At 43.0% G+C, this 21127-nt stretch overlaps 1 protein-coding gene and 1 non-coding gene across 3 annotated transcripts in view; both read right to left on the bottom strand.

Moving 5' to 3' along the window:
• Positions 1 to 211: 211 nt before the first annotated feature.
• CDS2 (CDP-diacylglycerol synthase 2) overlaps positions 212 to 21127 on the bottom strand; it is a 59827-nt gene continuing 38911 nt past the window's right edge. Inside the window, exons 2-13 of one of the 2 annotated variants that reach the window (XM_043884901.1) lie at positions 17747 to 17883; positions 16332 to 16428; positions 15478 to 15575; positions 13323 to 13462; positions 11468 to 11526; positions 10751 to 10833; positions 6760 to 6847; positions 6195 to 6263; positions 5153 to 5305; positions 3530 to 3649; positions 2993 to 3096; positions 212 to 2751 (exon numbers count right to left, since the gene is read on the bottom strand). In XM_043884901.1, coding sequence (XP_043740836.1) covers positions 2619 to 2751; positions 2993 to 3096; positions 3530 to 3649; positions 5153 to 5305; positions 6195 to 6263; positions 6760 to 6847; positions 10751 to 10833; positions 11468 to 11526; positions 13323 to 13462; positions 15478 to 15575; positions 16332 to 16428; positions 17747 to 17883 — 1281 coding nt within the window. In that variant the 3' untranslated portion in view covers positions 212 to 2618. The remainder of the gene's footprint in view (positions 2752 to 2992; positions 3097 to 3529; positions 3650 to 5152; positions 5306 to 6194; positions 6264 to 6759; positions 6848 to 10750; positions 10834 to 11467; positions 11527 to 13322; positions 13463 to 15477; positions 15576 to 16331; positions 16429 to 17746; positions 17884 to 21127) is intronic. The other variant, XM_043884902.1, reaches the window with a different exon arrangement.
• Positions 11842 to 11947, bottom strand: LOC122682316. The gene has a single exon (XR_006337332.1). It is a non-coding gene; the product is annotated as a small nucleolar RNA U6-53/MBII-28 (small nucleolar RNA).

The following is a 21127-nucleotide window of genomic DNA, read 5'->3' as shown; positions in this document are numbered from 1 at the left end:
ATTTCAAATTCCCCCCAAGCCTTCAGCTTCCTCATCAGCAAAGTGCTCATGCCTTTCACCTGAGATAACTCAGAAGGCTATTGTGAGAATGCATTGAATTCAAACTGGAAAACAAAACAAAACAAAAATCTCTAAATAAGGGCTGCACAAAATCAAGTGGGAAACATAAAACCATACCGGGAAGAAACTGAATTCATGACAAGAGAGGGCATACAATTTGTCACTTTTATTTCTCACACACACACAAAAATGGATCTAGAGCAAGTTATGCCACTCATTAAGATGTGCACAGCTGTGTGTTACAACAGTCTCTGGAAATTTGTCTGTTTGGTGAAAGATTTTCAATAAATGGGAGAAAGAAAACCAATGTGCTATAAAGACACAAGGTGGTGTCTGTCTCCTGGCTACTTCCCACGAAATTCCCCTATTTCACCAGAAAGCATGTGGGAAATCAGAAGAAAACAAAATCCTAGCTGACCCTTGGGCTCTCTGGATGGCAGCTCTGTTGAGCTTCCAGCTGCCATTTCCTGGGACCCTCATCAGCAGCCATGTCCACAGGTACGTGCCAGGCTCCCTGATCCCCAAGGTGGCCCTATTCAAAGGTGGCTCTCTGCTGCTAGGTCCCAGCTGAGATTTCCTGTCCCTAAGGACCCACCTATCTGCCCACAGTGGGGCACTATGAGACAAATGAAGTGCTATTCTATCTTTGGTTTGGGGAACCAAGTTCATTCTTCATTCAGAAAACTAGATTCATTACTGTACTCCACTCTAAGATTTACTGCTGAGGACAAGCATTTTAAGGAAAAGTATTTAGAAAAGGCCTGTAAGCACTTAATTTTTGCATGCCCAGGACATGACTCAATACCTGTAAGCAGCCTCTGATACGTATACTTGCTCAGCCAGAATCATGAAATATGGGAATTAGAAGACAGCTCAGAAAATGAGAAGCCACAGAATGGTGTATTCTGCCCAGTGTCACATGGCCAGCACTGAAAACACATTCTGTTTTTAAGGGGGCCTTAGACTTAAAAAAGAAAAGCCATTTACTGAAATGGAAATAAAAGTTCAGAAGAAAGAAGCTGCTATATGTAGAAGGTCACACAGTGATTGTGAACAGAGACATCAAGAGGGGTCTGGCCTGTGCTGGACACTTCAGTGATTTGGGCTGGGCTGCGAGCGTCCACAGATACAGTGAGGTTGAGATAAACACAAACAAAGAAAAGCAGCTCCAGCCCAAGGTGCTGAAACAAGCTGTTACACCCCCGTTTGGCAATGAGAACCACCATGGCACAGAATAATGACACACATTCGGGCACCAAGCTGTCTCTCCTCTACCCCCTTGCTTATTATCCTGACAAAGAATGTATATTCCAAAAGTCAACCTCACTCTTCTAATTAAAAGGAAAAAATAAATAAATCACAATTTAAAAAGAAAAAGGTCCCCCTGTAAAATACAAACTACATTTAAACTGGTCACATTATACAAGTGCGCATTTAACCTTCAGAAGCTTCAAACCTCTGGATTGGGTTATGCAGAGTTGTAAGCAGGACTTTGTGGTTTCAGTGAAGAAGTCATGGTACAATTGAAATCACTGTAAGAAATAAGTGATTTTTAAAGCACACACACAGATATACACTTGCCATAAGAGTTATATATATATATATATATATATATATTAATATATACAACACAGCAGCTACATGGGTGGTCAGCCAGGTCAAGGGCATGGGTGTGTGAACGAGAAGCCCTCTGCTCCCTGCCTCATGAGGAAGCCCCCAGAAAGGATTCAGCAGCAACAAGTCTATAGCACAAATGTGAACAGCATCATCCCTGAAAAGACCCAGTTAGCCGACTGCCCTGTAGGAGCCACTTGAGCCTAAACCCTGTGGGAAAAGACCTAGTTACAGTACATCCTACTGCATACACTTGAAATAGAACAGTGTGGCTTTTTTCCAGACTATTATAATTTTTCATGCTTTTTGAAAAAAATTAAAACTGAAAACTGCTTCAGTCTGTGATGAAGTGAGGTGAATCCATATCAAAAAGCAGAGCTCATAGTCCACAGGATTTCGTGAACAGAATGCTTATCTGATTAATAAGCCTTCATCCTTCTTCCCTCAGAAGGCAACCCTCCTGTAGCTCCAAGGCAGGGATCATTGAGAAGTCCAGGAAAAGCACTCCAGTAGTAAAGACATCCAAGCTGTGCACCTCTTCCCTGCTGGGGGTCAGCTACGAAGACAGTTGGTGGTGGGGGGCCTAAACTAGACAAACACAGATGAGTGTCCGCTCTGATCAGGCCCAGAAATGGAAGCTCCAGCTTAGGAGCTAGAAGCCCCAAGCAGGCACTCCAGAGCTGGGCAACACTGTCTTCCAGGATGTTAAAAGCTTTGGTTTTAAAAACAGAAATTGACTTCTTTCCAACTCAAGGCTATAGGTTACTCACAACCTGGATCATAAGCATATGGACTGTATACACAGATTTTTTTTTTTAATCCACAAATAGAAATACTGGTTAAAAAAAAAAGTGAGCTGAAGCTTGTCTTTGTCCAGCTAGGCTTGCCTGGGAGCCCTGCCCCTCACTCAGCCCTGTTTCTGCTCTCCTGGCCCTGCGTGGCCCCTACTTGTCCTCCGTGGCAGCCGTCAGCATCCCCTTGTCGGTCAGGTGAGACTTGAGCGTGTTGAAGATGTGGAGCTGCTGATCTGGCCTCAAGGTCAGGAACTGCTGAACCAGCTTACTTGGGTTTGGGCCCCTGCAAGAGGATGAAGAAACAACAGTGAGCAAAGCAGGGGGCAAGCAACTTCAAGGGCCTGATTATTTTAGTGGTTGTTCCCTTCCTGGATTCTCTACTAATGGAGGGTAGGGGACCTCAGAGAATCCGTAACTAATAGCAACTGAAAACTGCATTCATATTTGGGATTTTTTTCACTCAAACTGAGAAGTAGATGAACTTCTAAAATCCCCCAACTTGGTTCAGAGGAAAGGTACTATACCTGATAAAACTAGCAATATACACATTGACAAAGGTGGCCATCAGATACTGGCAGTCAAAGCGATCCATGATGCCTCCATGGCCAGGAATGGTATTGGCAAAGTCCTGTTAGAGGAAGGAAAGGATTGGTAAGCCTGGCTTCATCCAAGTCAAAGCCTTGTCTATGGTCACACCTCGGTGTCCACCTACTGTACTCAATGGCTGAGGGCAACAGAAAGTGAAAAGTATTGATTCAGGTGCTGAAGCTATAGTATACAATCTTATTAAATTATAAATATCTCTTTTGAAGAAAGATTAACATAAAAGATTATCATAAAACTGAAACCCAACCACGGAATTTTCTTAGAAACAATGTATCTTCCTTTATCCTACTTAAATTCCATGCATGGGTGAAGAGCACACATTAACAGTCAGGGTTCACAGCCTGGTATTTTGAAGGGGGTGGTAGTTGATGAGGTGAGACAGGAGGAGGAAGGCAGAAGATGGTGAGAAGGGGCCTGGCTGGGAGACAACGAGAGAACAAAAAGCGTTTTCCTACTTTGATTTTAAAGGCTCGTTTGAATCCACTAGCGAAGAACCCTCCGAAGGGGCCGATGAGCGAGGCAAAAGTAGAGAGGGCAATGCTGTGAATCTGGAAGGGGTACATCCGGACTGTTTTCTAAAAAGAATAAATGAAATCAGTTCAGACGTCTGCAAGCCCAGGCTTATTACTTGTTACCATTAAAAAAAAAAAAAAAAGACAAAAAACCACCTCTTTATGAATTATATCTCCCCCCCAAAATTAGAAAAAAGACTGATTTAGGAGTTCTGTTTCTGCTAAATCTCTAATACACTGCTTAACAGAGAACATTAATATATTATGCATTCAGACTATAGCAATATGTTTTGTTTGAAGTATATGAAGAAAATCCAGTCCTATAAGGATACATCGTTGAAAAAAGGAAGATTATTTTAGCAGTCTTTTCAGATAATTACAGGGATTCTTTTCTGATACTACACCTAAACTTGACAAGTGATAGGTTTCTAAAAAATTGGTGCAATGTGAAATCTGAAATCCTATCAATAATTTTTTTGTACTCTCACATTAAAATCCATTGGTCTATATCGCACTTTGAATAGATCATTTTATCCATGTATGACTGTGTAACACCATGCATTGGCCATTTCAAAAATACTGGCTCAATGAGTTACATAAATCTGCCATATGTAGACACATTTTGCCATACAATGTCAAAATGTCATATGTTAAAATCACCACAGATCCCATGAGAAAAGCCTTCAAGTATTACAAAGTTATCAAACTTACGTGGCAGGTATATACTTTCCAAAATTCTAATTTTTACTTGAAAACCAAATTTTATCATTGGTAACAATTACTGTCAGTTGTTTTCTGGAAGTGACAAATCTCACTTCATTTCTTTTTAAGAAAAATGTCTGCCAAAAACCCATATATGAAAAACTATAGTTTCTCAGTTCTTTTCAATTAAAATTTATGTCCCCATAAAAAAGCCACCAGTACAGCTCAGAACTCAAACAGGCGCACACAAACTCTTCCTTTAGGTAAGCACTGTCCTGCAGCATCCAGCAGAAGTATTTCATGTATACTTTCCATTTTGGCACCAGAGTATTAGGAGATGTATAGTCAAGGGTCAAGATTTAATAAAATTAATAATTTTACTATTTCATCAAAGACACTGTTAAGATAAGCTGGGCAGGTCTTCTTGTGAGTGTGCGGCATAATGAATCCAATGAGAGTCCAGTTTGGTGCCACTGCCTTCACTCATGCTAAGGTGTCAGCAGGCTTGCCCACCACTGCTTTTGCACCACCATGGCAAATGATGACAAAATGAAAAAGCAAATGATTTCATTATGTTATGAAGAAAACAACTGTGATCTCACAGATACCCTCAAAGCATCTCAGGGTGCCCCAGGAACCAAAAGCACATTATCAGAACTCTGGTCTTAATAATTTGAGGTAGGAGGAAACATCTCCTCCTGTCCTCACCCTGAACTCACTTAAGCAATTCTCTTCCATCCTGGGGTTTACAGCTTTGGGGAGGGAAGAAGCTAGGTTTTGGGGGGAAGGCAGTGGTAGAGAGGGGGCTCTCTTTGTAGTCACTAACCAACCGAGGGTCATTCGCCCCATGTGAGCGGCACATACCCATCCAATGATCGATTGGATCACCCCAGGAATGTTGTACTCCTGCAGCCGAAACAGGCCCGAGGGCTCACAGTCCACAGTGAAGCTGTTGGTATCATTGTTGTACTCCACAGGGCAGACGAAACATCTGTACCCGGACATCACATAGGACAGCTGAGGATGAGAACAGACAGACAAAGGAGACAAGTTCCAGCCATCTTGCCTGGGCAGTAGGCACCTGGTTAGGCCATGCTCCTCATAGTACCTAGCACCCTAACTGCAAAATATGCAATAAATCAGAGGTTCATGTGTCACCATATGTGTTATTTTACCTGAATTCTGGAAAAAAATGAAAAAGAGACTTATGGTCTACTGAGGCCTCACATGTACTTGCTCCAACATCCAGGTCCTGAATAAATCCAGGAAAGACCTAGAGGTATCTGGGCAAGAACTATAAGAAGTTTTGTCCTATTTGGAGGACCTATGGTTCATTTTTCTCAGGATCTCTTAATTCGAAATGACAAGTGGTGAGGGGAGCGGTATAGTGAGAGGGCGACAACCAGGAGGAAAGAAGCAGAAGACCACTAAAGAGGGGAGTGAGTCTTAAAGGATAGCTAGACAGCTCTGAAAAGGGGAGAGACTGGCTTGAAGGTCAGAGGCAGGGAATGGTGCTCTAGAAAGGGGTGGTAAGTCACTCCCCTCCAGGCAAGGCACACGCAGGAGAAAATCTGGGTTAGGATGGCATGTCCCACCTCACCCCTTAATCTCAGGCCAAGTAACAAAAGCCTGGACACGAACGCCATCTCCTGAGTGTCACCAGACCTCAGCATGAGAGGAGTGCAAGTTGTACATGGCCTCTGCTCCTCTACCGCCAAGACCCTGCTTGAAGACCGGCAGATAGAGGACAGCTGATGCTGCCCATGCCATGTTCACACCCTGCTACAGGGCAAGGTTACCATTCAGCAGAACGGAGTCCTTGGCCTTGGGAGACAAGCTCATTAACCCGGGATGGGCTCTGAAGGTGGGTGGGAGGCCTCTACCCAACCCTCACCCAGCTACCTACCAGAAGGCCAAAGACCACAGTAGCAAAGAAGCCTCCAATGAAGCCTTCCCAAGTCTTCTTCGGGGACAGCTGTGGACAGAGAGCAAGTTCTTAACAAAATGCATTTTGATAACTCTGGCTTTGGGAATAATGATTATTTAAAGTCTTTCTACTATTAAAAAAACCTCATTCAATTAACCACTTCACTTTCTAAAATACCCCATTCTTGGTTTCCTTGTATAGCCTGACAGCCCTCAGTTTCCTTTCTATTTCAATTGGTCAAATAATTTAATTATAAAACAGTAAACTAATTAAATGACAACATTCAAATTCAGATCAAGGCCCTAAAAGTGTACCTACACGGTCTATAAAATATTTTCTCTATCAGCTCTTTATTTTTTAACACATGAGTAACTGTTCAGTCTTCCTTTGGCTTTTCTCTTGAATCTAATTTATTACTAGCCTTTCTCCAGGACGACATGAAGATGTACACACCATGCAGATCTCTTCTGTCTCCCAAGCTGATCTACTTGAAAGCACTACCCCGGCCTCACGGTAATGGTCCATGTTAGGGTGACCCGTTTACCTTGATGAGTGGGGTCCGACCAAAGAAGAAGCCAAACATATAGGCCATGATGTCATTACAGATCACACAAGAAATGGGGACAATGAACCTAGGAAATTAAACCAAAGTAAGAATCAACTCTACCAAGATGATACCTCCAAAGTCCACAAAACAATGCTATTCATAAATTTCCGTACCAAAATAACCAAACAGTACTTATTACCCATTAAGGAATAAGTTTAAAAGAACAAAAATGCTACCGAGTACCTGGCAGCAGACTGAGCGACTTCACTTCACTTTCACCTTGCACACAGCAGCATGCGAATGTTTACTGAATGACTACTGAATAAATGGAGGTGGTATTCTATATAAAATGCCATGTTCTTTTTCACTACAAAGTAATATAAAATTTTTAAGTATACAGAAAAGAAAAAATTAAAAATTGTCCTTGTTTCCCCTATTCCTATCTCCATTCTCCAAAATAACTACTTTTAATCATTTCTGACTCTTCTTCTTCTAGTAGTTACCTCCATTATTCTGTTACATTTATTATCTATTTCATAATTGATTTGTTTTGTTTTGTTTTTTTTTACTGTTTATTACTAGCTCTAATGAGCCCAATTTTCCCCCAGGACTACACAGACAGCAAGACCAAGATTTGATACATAAGTGCACATAGCCAGATTTCTCCTCTGCCTCCTTCTGCTAGTGGTCTGACCATCTCTACCACAAAAAAAGAGGGGGGACAATTTCCACACTTGTACCATCTCTCTCTTCTCCTCACTCTCTATTCTCTGACAGTCACTTCTTAAAATTTTTAAAATTTCCTCTATAGTTGAACATAATATACATAAATCCTAGCCCCTCAACTACAGGCTTTATTTTTCTGACTCCCTGTTTGTTAAGGGAGAGATTTAAAGCACCTGTATCCACCCAATCACCCATATTATTTACTTTGTTGAGGCTTCCACATATTCTCTGCTCTACAACTGTAATCAAGTCTTGAAGGTTCCATCTAAAAACCAATAATTAAGAGATTTTAATATGATTCACTCTAGAACAAAATCTATGTCTAGCCCTAAAGATAAGAACTTAGCATGAGCCTCTCTTTGGAATTATTTAACAAACACTCTGAAAGAGAGGAAGAATATGCCTTCCCACTGTTTTAAACATAATAATGCCCTCACAGTATGCCATTATCATTGTTTTAAACATGATAATGCCCTAAGGCTCTAAAGAACCTCTTGATGAGGGTGAAGGAGGAGAGTGAAAAAACCGGCTTAAAACTCAATATTAACATTTAGATGAGCTAGTCTTTACATATTCTAAGCTCTTTATATATTTTCACTAATTTATTCCTCAGGCAGTAGGTATGACAGCATCTTCATTAGGAAACAAAGGCATGGTCCAGGATCTTAATCACAGTACTTTAGTATCTCTGTTGTTGTAGTTCAGTGGCTAAGTCATGACCAACTCTTTGCGACTGCAACATGCTAGGCTTCCCTGTTCTTCACTATCTCCTGGAGTTTGCTCAAACTCCTGTCCATTGAGTCGGTGATGCCATCCAACCATTTCATTCTCTGTCACCTTCTTCTCCTCCTGTTCTCAATCTTTCCCAGACTCAGGGTCTTTTTTAAGGAGTTGGCTCTTCGCATCAAGTAGCTTCAGCATCAAGCTTCAGCTTCAGCATCATCCTTCCAATGAATACTCAGAGTTAATTTCCTTTAGAAAATCTGGTTTGATCTCTTTGCTGTCCAAGGGACTCTCAAAAGAGTCTTCTCCAGCACCACAGTTCAAAAGTTATCAATTCTTCAGTGCTCAGCCTTTATGGTCCAACTCTCACATCCATACATGACTACTGGAAAAACTATAGCTTTGATCAGACAGACCTTTGTTGGCAAAGTGATGTCTCTGCTTTTTAATATGCTGTCTAGGTTTGTCATAGCTTTTCTTCCAAGAAATAAGTGTCTTTTAATTTCATGGCTGCAGTCACGGTCTACAGTGATTTTGGAGCCCAAAAAACTAAAGTCTGTCATTGTTCCCATTTTTTCTCCATCTATTTGCCATGAAATGATGAGACCGGATGCCATGATCTTAGTTTTTTGAATACTGAGTTTTAAGCCCGCTTTTTCACCCTCCTCATTCACCCTCATCAAGAAGCTCTACACACTACAATATGTCTTCACATTTTCATTAAAAGCATAGCTTCTTCAGTCAACCTACTGATTTCTATCAATGGTGATAGATTTCTTGCTGAAATCATTGCATTTGTGGAATAAAATCTACTAAGTATATTATTCTTTTGACACATTGCCAGATTCTATTTGCTATAGTTTATTTAGAATGGTAAGACTATAATCATGAAAAAAAAATCAGTTTATCATTCTTGTTTCTCCCTGTGTTTTTATCAGCTTTAATACTAAGGGTTAGATCAGTTCAGTTCAGTTCAGTTCAGTCACTCAGTCATGTCCGACTCAGTCGTGCACACGACTCAGTCGTGTGCGACCCCATGAATCGCAGCATGCCAGGCCTCCCTGTCCATCACCAACTCCCGGAGTTTACTCAAACTCATGCCCATCGAGTTGGTGATGCCATCCAACCATCTCATCCTCTGTCGTCCCCTTCTCCTCCTGCCCCCAATCCATCCAAGCATCAGGGTCTTTTCAAATGAGTCAGCTCTTCGCATCAGGTGGCCAAAGTATTGGAATTTCAGCTTCAGCATCAGTCCTTCCAATGAACACCCAGGACTGATCTCCTTTAGGATGGACTGGTTGGATCTCCTTGCAGTCCAAGGGACTCTCAAGAGTCTTCTCCAGCACCACAGTTCAAAAGCATCAATTCATCTGCACTCAGCTTTCTTTGTAGTCCAACTCTCACATCCATACATGACCACTGGAAAAACCAGAACCTTGACTAGACAGACCTTTGTTGGCAAAGTAATGTCTCTACTTTTTAATATGCTATCTAGGGTGGTCATAACTTTCCTTCCAAGGAGCAAGCATCTTTTAATTTCATGGCTGCAGTCCACCATCTGCAGTGATTTTGCAGCCCAAAAAAATAAAGTCTGACACTGTTTCCACTGTCTTCCCATCTATTTCCCATGAGGTGATGGGACCAGATGCCATGATCCTAGTTTTCTGAATGTTAAGCTTTAAGCCAACTTTTTCACTCTCCTCTTTCACTTTCATCAAGAGGCTTTTTAGTTCCTCTTAACTTTCTGCCATAAGGGTGGTGTCATCTGCATATCTGAGGTTATTGATATGTCTCCCGGCAATCTTGATTCCAGCTTGTCCTTCTTCCAGCCCAGCATTTCTCATGATGTACTCTGCATATAAGTTAAATAAGCAGGGTGACAATATATAGCCTTGACATACTCCTTTTCCTATTTAGAACCAGTCTGTTGTTCCATGTCCAGTTCTACCTGTTGCTTCCTGACCTGCATACAAGTTTCTCAAGAGGCAGGTCATAAGACTCGCCAAAACTAGAGAAAGCCTGTGTACAGTCAAAAGTAAATAAATAAATACTCAGTTGCTATCACTGCTCATTTTTTCCAGGTGTGGATTCTCACGGAATTTTCAAAGCTCTTTTATAATTATTGATCTGTTCAAGTTTTCTTCTTTGTGACTTTTACTCGGTGTCCTCTTGCCAGGAAATGATTTTTTCCTTCTTGATTTCCATATTTGTTGCCATACAGTTGCACTGTCCTGGACTCTTTAAATATCCCTATAGCTGTTGGTTTAGAACAGAGGTTCTCAAAGTGTAGGTCCTGACCAGCAGCATCAGCATCACCTGAGAATGTACTAGAAATGGAGTTCTCAGGCTTCACCCCATAGCTACTGAGGCAGAAAATCAAAAGTGGGGCCCAGCAATCTGTGTTGTAACTACGCCTGCAGGTGCTGCTGATATGCTCAGGTGAGAACTGCCAACTTAGCAAATGGGGTTTCTCAGTCCTCCTATACATAAGAACACCCACAAAATAAAAGGAAAAATGCCCCTCACTAACGTCACTCACCAGATCATTCCTTCAAATAGGTTGTGGATAACAAGATGTGACTGTGTTACAACAATCAGTAATGTTACATGGGTCCAGCCAAACTGCAAAAGAAGAGAAAGGACAAATGTTACCTATCAGTTTACCTTGAAAGAAACTTCAAATAATAGCTAATACCAAACAGAAAATTGTTGAGAAACAGGTAGGAAAGATATCTGCTTCTGTATCTGTCTTATTGGAAATGAAAAGCTACAGAACAGGCCTCGAGAAGAACTATGTTTCCCAGCTACAGGTCCCAACAAAAGGAGGGTGCACGTGGCCCACTAGTTAGTCCTTTTATGCTCCAAAAGCCTGGGTACTTCTTGTTTTCTTAGCATTTACTGAGAGATTAGGACACTCAGAGAGGGGGTGTTTTCAAGTTGAGGGAGCAATACAGCAGGTAGGCTATCTATGGTCTATGTCTAAAGTGTCACCTAGAGCCTTACCTAGAGGCCACACTCAGATCCAGATGGGAGAGACTGCTTACGGTATATAACAGTGATTAGGTCTAGGTGGATAAGAAGCCACCAAACTTCACAAGGGATGCCTCTTTCACCCTCCAGGTTTCAGATGCACAAGAACAGACTACATTCCAAAGTTCTGATTTATCACCGAAAGGATGATAGGCCTGTGGGGTTTCCGCAGAATTTCACTTTTATCAAGAGTTTTGACACTGACACATTTTGACACTACCCTTACCATGTAGAACTGCAATCGATAATGCTTCTTGACCAGACTCAGCACAAACATGCAGAATCCTAGTTTGAGAAGGAAGGAAGAGAAAGGGCAAAATGAATCACATTCTGCATTTATCTTTGTCCTAGTCATTTCCTTTAGCTGTGTCATATGGTCCTTTGCTAATTTCCTGGCAACAGCTAGCCAGGGCACAAATCCATTGTCCTAGGGAATAAAATCAGTTATTCAGATAGGCAGTCAGAAGGGAAAAATGACTACTTCAAGACAATCAAAGGAAGACAATATTTTAAAATTTTACAGATTACACTCAACTTAGGATACTGTTCACCAGACAGAAATGTTTTGATTCTAGAACAGGGGCTGATAATGGTCAGGCCGGCTGCCAGTGTTTTGTTGTTGTTGTTAAACTCACTGGCACCCAAAGCACGGCAACACTGCCCTAGCTGGTAGCTCAGTTATTAGCATGGCAACTCATCATCGAGGTTAGCTGCCTGTTTTTATAAACAAACTCATATGAGAACACAGCCATAACTATTTGTTTACATGTTATCCAGGGTTTCTTTTGTGCTACAATAGCAGAACTAAGGAGCTGCAGGAGAGACTCCATAGCCACCGAAACCTGTAATATTATTATCTGGACCTTAAGAAACCAATCTCTATCCTAAAGAACAGGTCTGGCAGAATGGGGATCCACATGGTATAAGGCTAAGGTCATCTTGCATTGCTTTCCTACTGACCCACATGACTAAAACCTCTAGCAAGAGAATGGATTTTACCCACAAGTGTGCTGGGTCCCTCAAAAGCCCTGCCCAGAAGAGAGCATATCACTGTTCTAGACCTCTGGCCTCCCTTTGTGGGGCTGCTTCCAGGCTCTGAGGCATGCTTTCTGACTATCCTCAACACATCAGACCTCTCAGCAGTAGACTTAATATTCAGTAGCCAGGTATCATTCAGAGAGCCAAGTATCACTATGATGAAAAAATAGGTCAAATTGAAATTTAGGTCAGAGTCAGAACAAATTTCCCATATGCCTCAAACTGGTTTTCAGGGTAACCATGAAGAACATTAGCATTATTTTAATTCCTGTATTGTCTCAACTGAGTTTAGATTGACGGAGCAGTTTACCGTTTGTCAAATTTCAATATAGCTTATCAAATCCTCATAGTAACTCTGCCATTTTAGCTCTAGGTTACAGGAGAGCTAACTGAGACTCAAAGTAAGTTCCTGGCTCTTCTGAAGTCACAGGTCTTTTTAAATCCAAATCAATAAAATTTCTAATGCACTATAGTGTCCCTTTTTTAAAATTAATTTTTATTGGAATATACTTGATTTACAATGCTGTGTCAGTTTCAGGTGTCCAGCAAAGTGAATCAGTTATACATATACATACATCCACCTTTTAGATCCTTTTCCCTTATAGGTCATTACAGAGTTCCCTATGCTAGACAGTAAGTTCTTATTAGTTATCTGTTTTATATACAATAGTATGTATATGTCAATGAAAAGTCTTTTTTTAAATACAAGTTTCTGGATGGTTTTGTTCTGGCCACCCTGCAGAATCTCTGCCAACAAGAGAGTCAGGACACAACAATGCTATGGGGTCCTTCAACAGAGGCTGAAACACATGGACAGGTGGCACAGACTACAGCTCCCGCAACCACACAAGCCCCTCAGCCTCATTTCTTTTAGTAAAGAGCTCCTACAGCTCATGGAAGGCAGAGTCCTTAGTTCTGCTTCCCTGTGTGGTCAGAGTTAAGTCATCAAAACTTTATATGAACCAAGAAACGTCCCAACTCCAACTCAGCAGATATGCAAAAACAAGACATATGCAACAACTGGCAAGCCGCTTAACACATACCTGTTAGATAGAGAGTGAAGGAAATGAACCGGTGGTATTTACTGAGAATCCGCAGAGGCTCCTCTCTCTGGACCAGAGTGAAGAAGTAATCTGTCACTGTTTCACCATAGAAGAAATAATTTACACACAGCAGAAAGTACCTGTTAAAGAAGACAGATCACTGCCGAAGGGAGCACACGTGGCCCCTCCCTTACAGCAAGGCTGTTAGGACCAGAGCAGCAGTCCACCCAACCCCTAGGAACCCCCCAGGCAGCCCACAGCAGGACAAGCAGACCACAGATCCCTGTCCTCTAGTGACCCTGTAGGTGAGGTATTTATCTAGAAATTTGTGGCTTTCATTCACTCTCCATTTATCACAAACTTGGGACCCAGTTTATGCCCCTTCTATAGCACTGCCAGGTCTAACAACACTCAATCTGTAAGACAACCCCCAGAAAAGTACCTCATTCCACTCTTCCTGATAGGAACTCTGCATGCTTATCAAAATGAAATTTCTCTGGCTTTCTGTCTGTCTGCTTGGTTCCTTTCTTCTCCCTGCCTGGAACATCCTCTTCATTTACCCACTTTATCACTCATTGCTCAAATACCATTGTCTTCATAAAACCCTGCATGATGGAATGTGGTATCTGCCTCCCCTGCCTTTATTTCTATAGTGCGAAATATTTGCTCTTTTCACTAAGCAATTAATTATGCTTCATCTCAGACTGTCTTCCTCTCTGATGCCTGGCTCTGACACACAAATCTTTCACTAGCATTAACTCATCACTTGTTTACAACCCCTCTCCTCAACTAGAGGGAGCTCCAAGGAGGGAGAAGCCATGGTCCATATACATGTGCAGCCTCACTAGTGTTTCTGAGTATGAGAATGAGCAACCCAACTCTAAACACTCAATAAATATCCAGACATCAAAGAAAGGGGAGAGCTTCTCTTATCTCTTCCATTTTTTTTTTTAAATTGTGGAAGTTCAAGAACTCCCAAACAAGCTTTGTTTACATGAAAAACACTTCCCTTTGAACAGTGACCACAGTCAGGGGTCAAACATCCTGAATGTGTTAATAAAATTCCTAAGATTGCTTTCCAGCTATAGGAGACCCACAAGAGAAACCTACATCTTAACCCAGGGGGGCAGGCACAGGCCCTGTGGTGACTGCAAGGCAGCTTATGCTGCTGGGTGACAAGGAAGCATCTCTGAGAAGGATGTGTCCAGCCCAAATATGAGCATGTCAGCTCCCTTGGCCATAACCAAGTTGCTGGGGCCCAAAACACTACTCTCTGGCCTGGTAAGTTATGAAATCAATGCCCAAGACCCAGCACAGCAGAGTGAGAGGAGTCTGTATCTGCCCTAAGTCTTCTCAGGACTACACAATGCTCTGTTCACACGTCACCACCTCGGAAGAGTGTGGTCAATACAGCAAAGGTTTCAGATCAGGAAGGTGTCTTGGACATCATCTGCACTACAGGTTTTGCTTTGGCTTCAAGATAGACAAGCCCAGAATTCTTTGGCAGCCCAATGGTTAGGACTTGCTCTCACTGGCCAGGCCCAGGTTCAATCCCTAGGCAGGGAACTAAGATCCTACATGCCACATAACACAGCCAAAAAAAAAAAAAAAAAACCTAAGGACATCCAAGCCCTTTCTTAGGAGGAGAAAGCTGAGCTCCTCTGAGGAGCCCAGATCCCTTGCATTCAGTCTCACGCCTGCCCACTGGCACCCAAGGAACCTCCAAGGAACTAGGACTCCAAAACCACAGGTTGAAAAGCACTGACTAGGTCACTACTATCTGTTTTAAGGATGAGCAAGCCAAATTCTAGAAACAGCAACACCAGCGTTGACAACTCCCAGATGACTATTGTGGGATGCTGGGATACCAGAGCACAAAAAATGTACTGATTTAGAAAACAGGGGCCATTGTGCAGTCTAAGGAATCCAAATATTGATGCAAATATGGTCACAGATGCAGCTGGTCTGGATTCTTCTAAGGAAGAACCACTCCTTCCAAGTCAGCCACTCAGTCTGGCCTAGGCAATACTTTGGTCTCAAAGGTGCTATGAAGGTCCGTGGCCATCAACCCCTCCCTCCAACCACAACTGTAACTACCTACCACAAAACCTTTGTCCAAACCAGTTAAAGGTCTCTGTGGGGCTAGAGAGCTTACCAGCTGAGGGTTCTGAACCAGGGCAGGTCATAGGAGTGGTACACATTGTAGCCAATAGTGATAATCTCATGGAAACACTTAATCTGAACACACATCACCTGCAGGACACAAAAGAATTAAAACACTTGCTATCTCCTCAGTTCTTATCATCTGTGGAAACAGAAACCAACAGGTCAAAGGCCTTCAAGAAAAACCATTATATTTAAGAACAATGTCAGTCCTCCAGTGATTTCTGCTCCCCTCCTTTCTCTCACATCACTCAACAGGGTTGGGAGGCCCTTTATGTCACACAGAGCAGATCCAATTTCTCACAATAAATACATGCTTCTGAAACTCTGATTAACTTTTTATTGTAGAATCCCCCAGGACTCAATCTCTTCCATTTTTGACTCTGAATAAAAATACATACTTGAAAAGTCCCAAACTGCTCTGCTCAGTCGTCAGTTGTATAGTCATTTGATGCTGTCTATGACAATGGGAAGACTCAGAACAAAGTACTGTGGACTGGAATTTTGTATCAAAAGTCCCAAACTTATGAGGGAGGCCCCAGGAAAACAAGAAACAAAATCAAGAGTCACACCAAATCATAGCCAGGTTCCCAGTTTGACCAAAGAGCTGAAGTAATAAAATCAAATTTTAAAGTGATCTTTAATCACCTACAACTGGCCTGTGCCAATGACCCTCCAGTTGGCTGCTGGAAGGTGAGAAATCATAGCTATTCTAGGGCGGATGTGGTCTGAGCAGCCAGGACCCCAAGTGATTCCCAGAATCAACCCAACACCTGGCACTTAAAATGACTAGACGTGCAGGGAAAACTGAAGGTAAAACTAAAATAGCAAGTAAATGGCACTTACAATCATCATTAAAACCATTGGTCCCAAGTAAATGATAATGAAGAAAAATGCAATCATCGCCAAGGTCAGGATGCCTCTCACCCACCAGTTCTTCCATCTAAGTTAGAGAGGAAGGGAAGGAGAAAACATGTTAGGAGCCCGAAAGAACTGAAGCACAAACTCAAGGTGGGTGATAAGAGGGCTCTTTCACTCTTATCTTTTTTTTCACTCTTATCTTTCTGGGATAAGAGGGCTCTGAGGTCAATGCTTTCCAGGAGTATGTCTTTCATCTTGACAGAGGCAGTAGCTATATGCTGGAAGAAGCAGGTCACCTCACCTCATCAGAGCCATCACCTTATCTACACTAAACTCAGCAAGTGCTCAAGGCTTGCAATAAAAATACACCCAACTTGTTTTTTAATGAAGGAATCAGGCAAAAATCCCAAGTAAATGTAATGTCTGCCTGCACCCCCCTTATGTTTCTATTTAGATGGCTTCTATGGGTGTCTCTGAGAAAAAACTATTAACATTTTTGCTGCAGCAGAATCCTACATTTCTCTGCTCCTGCATCACTATGGTAATAGAAGTATCAAACACAGTGGTAATAACAGCTATCACACCTGGCACATATGCACCTGGCACTTCTACAAGGACTTTCATGTGTATTAACTGATTCAACCCTCAATACTACTAGCTTTTACAGATGAGGAAGTGGATGTACAGATGATACCCTGTGAAGTGCTTAAGCTGGGAATTGAATCCTGGGAGCCAATCTGGCTCCAGAACCCGTAATCCTAATCACTGCACAATACAGCCTTTCAAAAGGACAAATGTGTGGGAGGCATGCCCAGGCACACTTTTATATAATGTTTTGGGGTCTTAGAGTTTGCCCACTTGGCTGGAATCAGAAGGACCAGAATCTCAAGGGACCAAAATTTTAACTCTGAATTCACCGAAGTTGAGATGTTTCTTAATTCCTATAGGAGAATCAAAGGACTGTCCAAAACAGACGTGTAGGGAGAAGGAAAACTGAATTCTGAACTAGAGATTTAGGCTCCACAGTGGAAAGCAGCCTGCCCATTAGTCACAGACCCCAAGGACCATTTATCTTCATGTGCTCTATCAGTGACTACTCCTATGTCCATGTATTCCTGCTCTTTGGACAGTACCTCCCAGCTAGCCTAGGGTACCCTTCAAGGGCCAGATCCACTCAGGTTGTGCTTGTAGTCACTGCTAAGTACTCAATGACACTCAATGGAGCCTTAAGCAGAGGCAGGGGAGACTATAACCAATGAAAGTGGCAGGTCTGGGCCTCACACTTTTACAGATGTGGGCTCCTGCTACAAGACTGTGGGCTCTCTAAGGGCTTCAGGTCTTCCATGACACTTGGAGACCCAGAGCCCTCAGCAAGCACTTGCATGAGTAAGCCAAGCTACCTTGAAGACAAGCTGGAAAGCGCCCTGTTGAGAACCTCTGGGGTATCATCTGCAGAGGGTGGTAGGGAGACAGCTTCCACTCTGCTTTCACTGTCCGATGCAGTCTCTCCATCTACCTTCACTTCTGACTCTGACTCCTGCACAGCAGAGAAACAGAAGAGGGAAAGATCAAAAGCGCTGAGTAGGATACTGGGTGTAAACATCCAAAAGGACCCATCTACCTTTGAAAAAGCCTCTCCACCAACACCTAAGTCACACAGGGAATAGCTCCTGCTCTGCCACAAACCACAATAAGCTGGGGACTCTTGGAGCCACAGGACAACTAGTAGCTCTGGACAGGCTCTCTCGGGGGAAGCTGGGTGTGCAGGCTACTGTCCCCTGCAACAGAGCTCCCGAAAACCCATGGTGTTACTTCCAGGCTTCACAAGACCACCACGTGAGGAGGCCAGCCCCAGTCAGGTATGGAAGCCCTATGGGACCACTAACTCTAGTCAACACTTCACCAGGACTGGTGTGTGCCACTGCCCTCCCCCTGCCACCAGGCCTGGGTGTCAGCAGACACTTCAATGTCACTCACAGAGTTGCCACCAGGTCACAGTCATATAAGGAAATGCCTGGAGGAACTCACCCTGCTCCCCAGCCTGTATGAATGGACCAGAGCATGCCAGCAACAGGTCCTCCATCCAAAGTACCAAGCTTTTATTTCTTAGGGGAATTTAGAATAGATGCCGTGAGAAGAGGTGCAGGAGAAATCAAATCACTTGAAATCAAAGTCATGATACTACATAGTATTTGAGTAGCCCTTCAGAATTTTGAGAGTATTTCCCGTACCTGTGAACATTTGAGCAGTTATGGAAGGAAGGAAAGGCAGATAGAAAGATCACTATTTATAAATGAAGAAACAGGAGCTCTGAGAAATTCAATAGTTGGCCCCAAATCTCCTATAACAGGTCTCTGACGGTAATGTGTTCATTCCACTACATTTCCTTTTAAAATATTTAAGCATCTCAGAATCCATTTTATTCTTCAGTTAAGTGATTCAGAACAAAGTAAACTGGTAATGGCAGCAGGATGTTTCACCAAATCATCCAAGATTTCATTACATACAAGAAAAAACAAAACGTTGTATCTTTTTTTTCAAATTGAACAATGTGAATTTCTTTAGTGACTAATAAATATATGAAATTGAGCACCATTTCACACATTTCTTGGCCATTTTGACATCTTCTTTTGTGAAGTGCCTGTCAAGTCACTGGTCAGTTTTCTACTGGGTTTCCTTGCTTTTTTTTATGTGTAGGAGTTTTTTTAATATGTCCCAAATTTAAGTACTTTGTATCACTAACATGTCCTCCCAGTTTCCTCTAAACCCTAACAACCCACCTCAGTCCTCCTCTCACCCACAATCAGACCTCTTCCCTCTCGCTCAGCACTGGCCACAATGGGGAGTTGGTGGGAGATTTTGTAATTGTCTGCTGCCCCAACTGACCAAAAGGCCCCTAAAGACAAGATATCCTCATGCCTGGCACACAGATGCTGACAAATACATGGAAGATGGTGGAGAAAGAGAGGAATTTTTTCCAGCTATGGTAAAGCAGCCCTGCTCTCATAGAAATAGCTGTTTCTAAATTACCTTACAACTGAGATAATACCACAAAACAGAAGGCTTAACTACTACAGGATTGCTGATACAGAAATGGGGGGCTTTGGTAAAGAACTTAGGGAGTCACTCTGCTGTACAGTAGAAATTAACATAACACTGTAAATCAATTATACTTCAATTTAAAAAAACAAAACAAAAAAAAGACATTATGGAGGTGTCCGCATCAGTAGCACCTGAGGGAAAGAGCCACAGCTGCTGCTGATGAGGTCAATGCTCCTTCCTCCACCAGGCTGAGCCAGTGGACAAGTCACCCAAGTGCTGTATTCCACTTCCTTACCTAATAAAAGGAGACCAGAAAGGACCCTCCTCATCTGTGTAAGGGTTCTCCGGAAAGACATAACCAGACACACACCCAGAGCTGTGTCCTATTCCACTGCCCCACAAGGTTCTGAAATGCAGCAATGCCCCGAAGTGTAACTGAGATTCTCTCTCTCCAGTCACACTTAGTGAAGACGGAGGCATTCAGAACAGATTTCCATGCTGCAGGCTAACATTATCATCCTTTTCCCATCAGCGACCATCAGGGATATGAGGTAATGATGCTATGGGATTATCTAGATCTGACCTCTAAACCAAAGAATTGCAAACAGCAAGTAACAGGGCCCCACCAAGGCCTCCCACAGATGTTCTCCACGAGTATGTAGAAGCCACAGAGACTGAGTTAACAACAGCAGGCGAAAGGGTATGTATGTAGGCACAAATGCTTGCGAATGCGTGCCCATGTGTGCACGCGCGCACACACACACACATACACAGAAGCTCTAGCACCAGCTATTTTTAACTTATCCATCTTGTTGTCAAGGAAACTCACAAAGGCTGCGCGTTCCCCAAGCTAGGAAGGGCAGGAAGGAGCCCTGGCAGAGCCCCTGCAGGGGAGGGGCAGGGAGCTCTGGCTTGGGACTAAGTCTCTGGACCTTGCAGACCCTTTTACAAATGTCAGCCCAAAGAACGCTGTATCTGACTCCTCTCCTTCCTTACTAGGAAGAGGTGCAGTGAAGAGAGTTATCCTGAAGCAGAAAGCAGTAAAAGGACATAGAGAAATGTCACAAAGACACAGTGACTGTTGTTATTGTCAAGACAGAAGGCCTGGGATGAACAACTAAGAAATGAAGTAAACTAAAGAAATAAGCCTGAAGGAGATTAACTTTCCAGTTGTCACTTGCCTTTAAGCAAGTAAGGGCTTCCCTGGTGGCTCAGATGGTAAAGCGTCTGTCTGCAACGTGGGAGACCCAGGTTCAATCCCTTAGTTGGGAAGATCCCCTGGAGAAGGAAATGGCAACCCACTCCAGCACCCTTGCCTGGAAAATCCCATGGAAAGAGGAGCCTGGTAGGCTACAGTCCACGGGGTCGCAAAGAGTCAGACACGACTGAGCGACTTCACTTTTAAAAGCAAGTAAGTAATGCCAGGGTCCTGGGCCTCAGCCCAGGCCACTGAATAAGATCCTCAGAGCCCTTCACTGGAGGTGTCCTTGGAGAAGGAGACAAACACCTACACAGATAACCTCTCTCCCATAAGCTGAAACAGAGTCGAAAAAGGCAGAAGGGCAAACCCCTGTGCAGGAGGAAAGGGCACAACCTGGGAAGTCATGGATCAGGGTGAGGTAAGTCAGCCAGCTCTCAGGACTCCAGGTGTGGCTGCCAAGAGAGCAGACGAAGGAACAGAAGCCTCAGAGAACCTGGAAACCCTGCGCTCTTCTGGCTACTCCCTGTGTGGGGGCAGG

This window comes from Cervus elaphus, chromosome 23, assembly GCF_910594005.1.
Source record: "Cervus elaphus chromosome 23, mCerEla1.1, whole genome shotgun sequence".
Taxonomy (NCBI): domain Eukaryota; kingdom Metazoa; phylum Chordata; class Mammalia; order Artiodactyla; family Cervidae; genus Cervus; species Cervus elaphus.
This window is presented reverse-complemented; position numbering and strand designations above follow the sequence as displayed.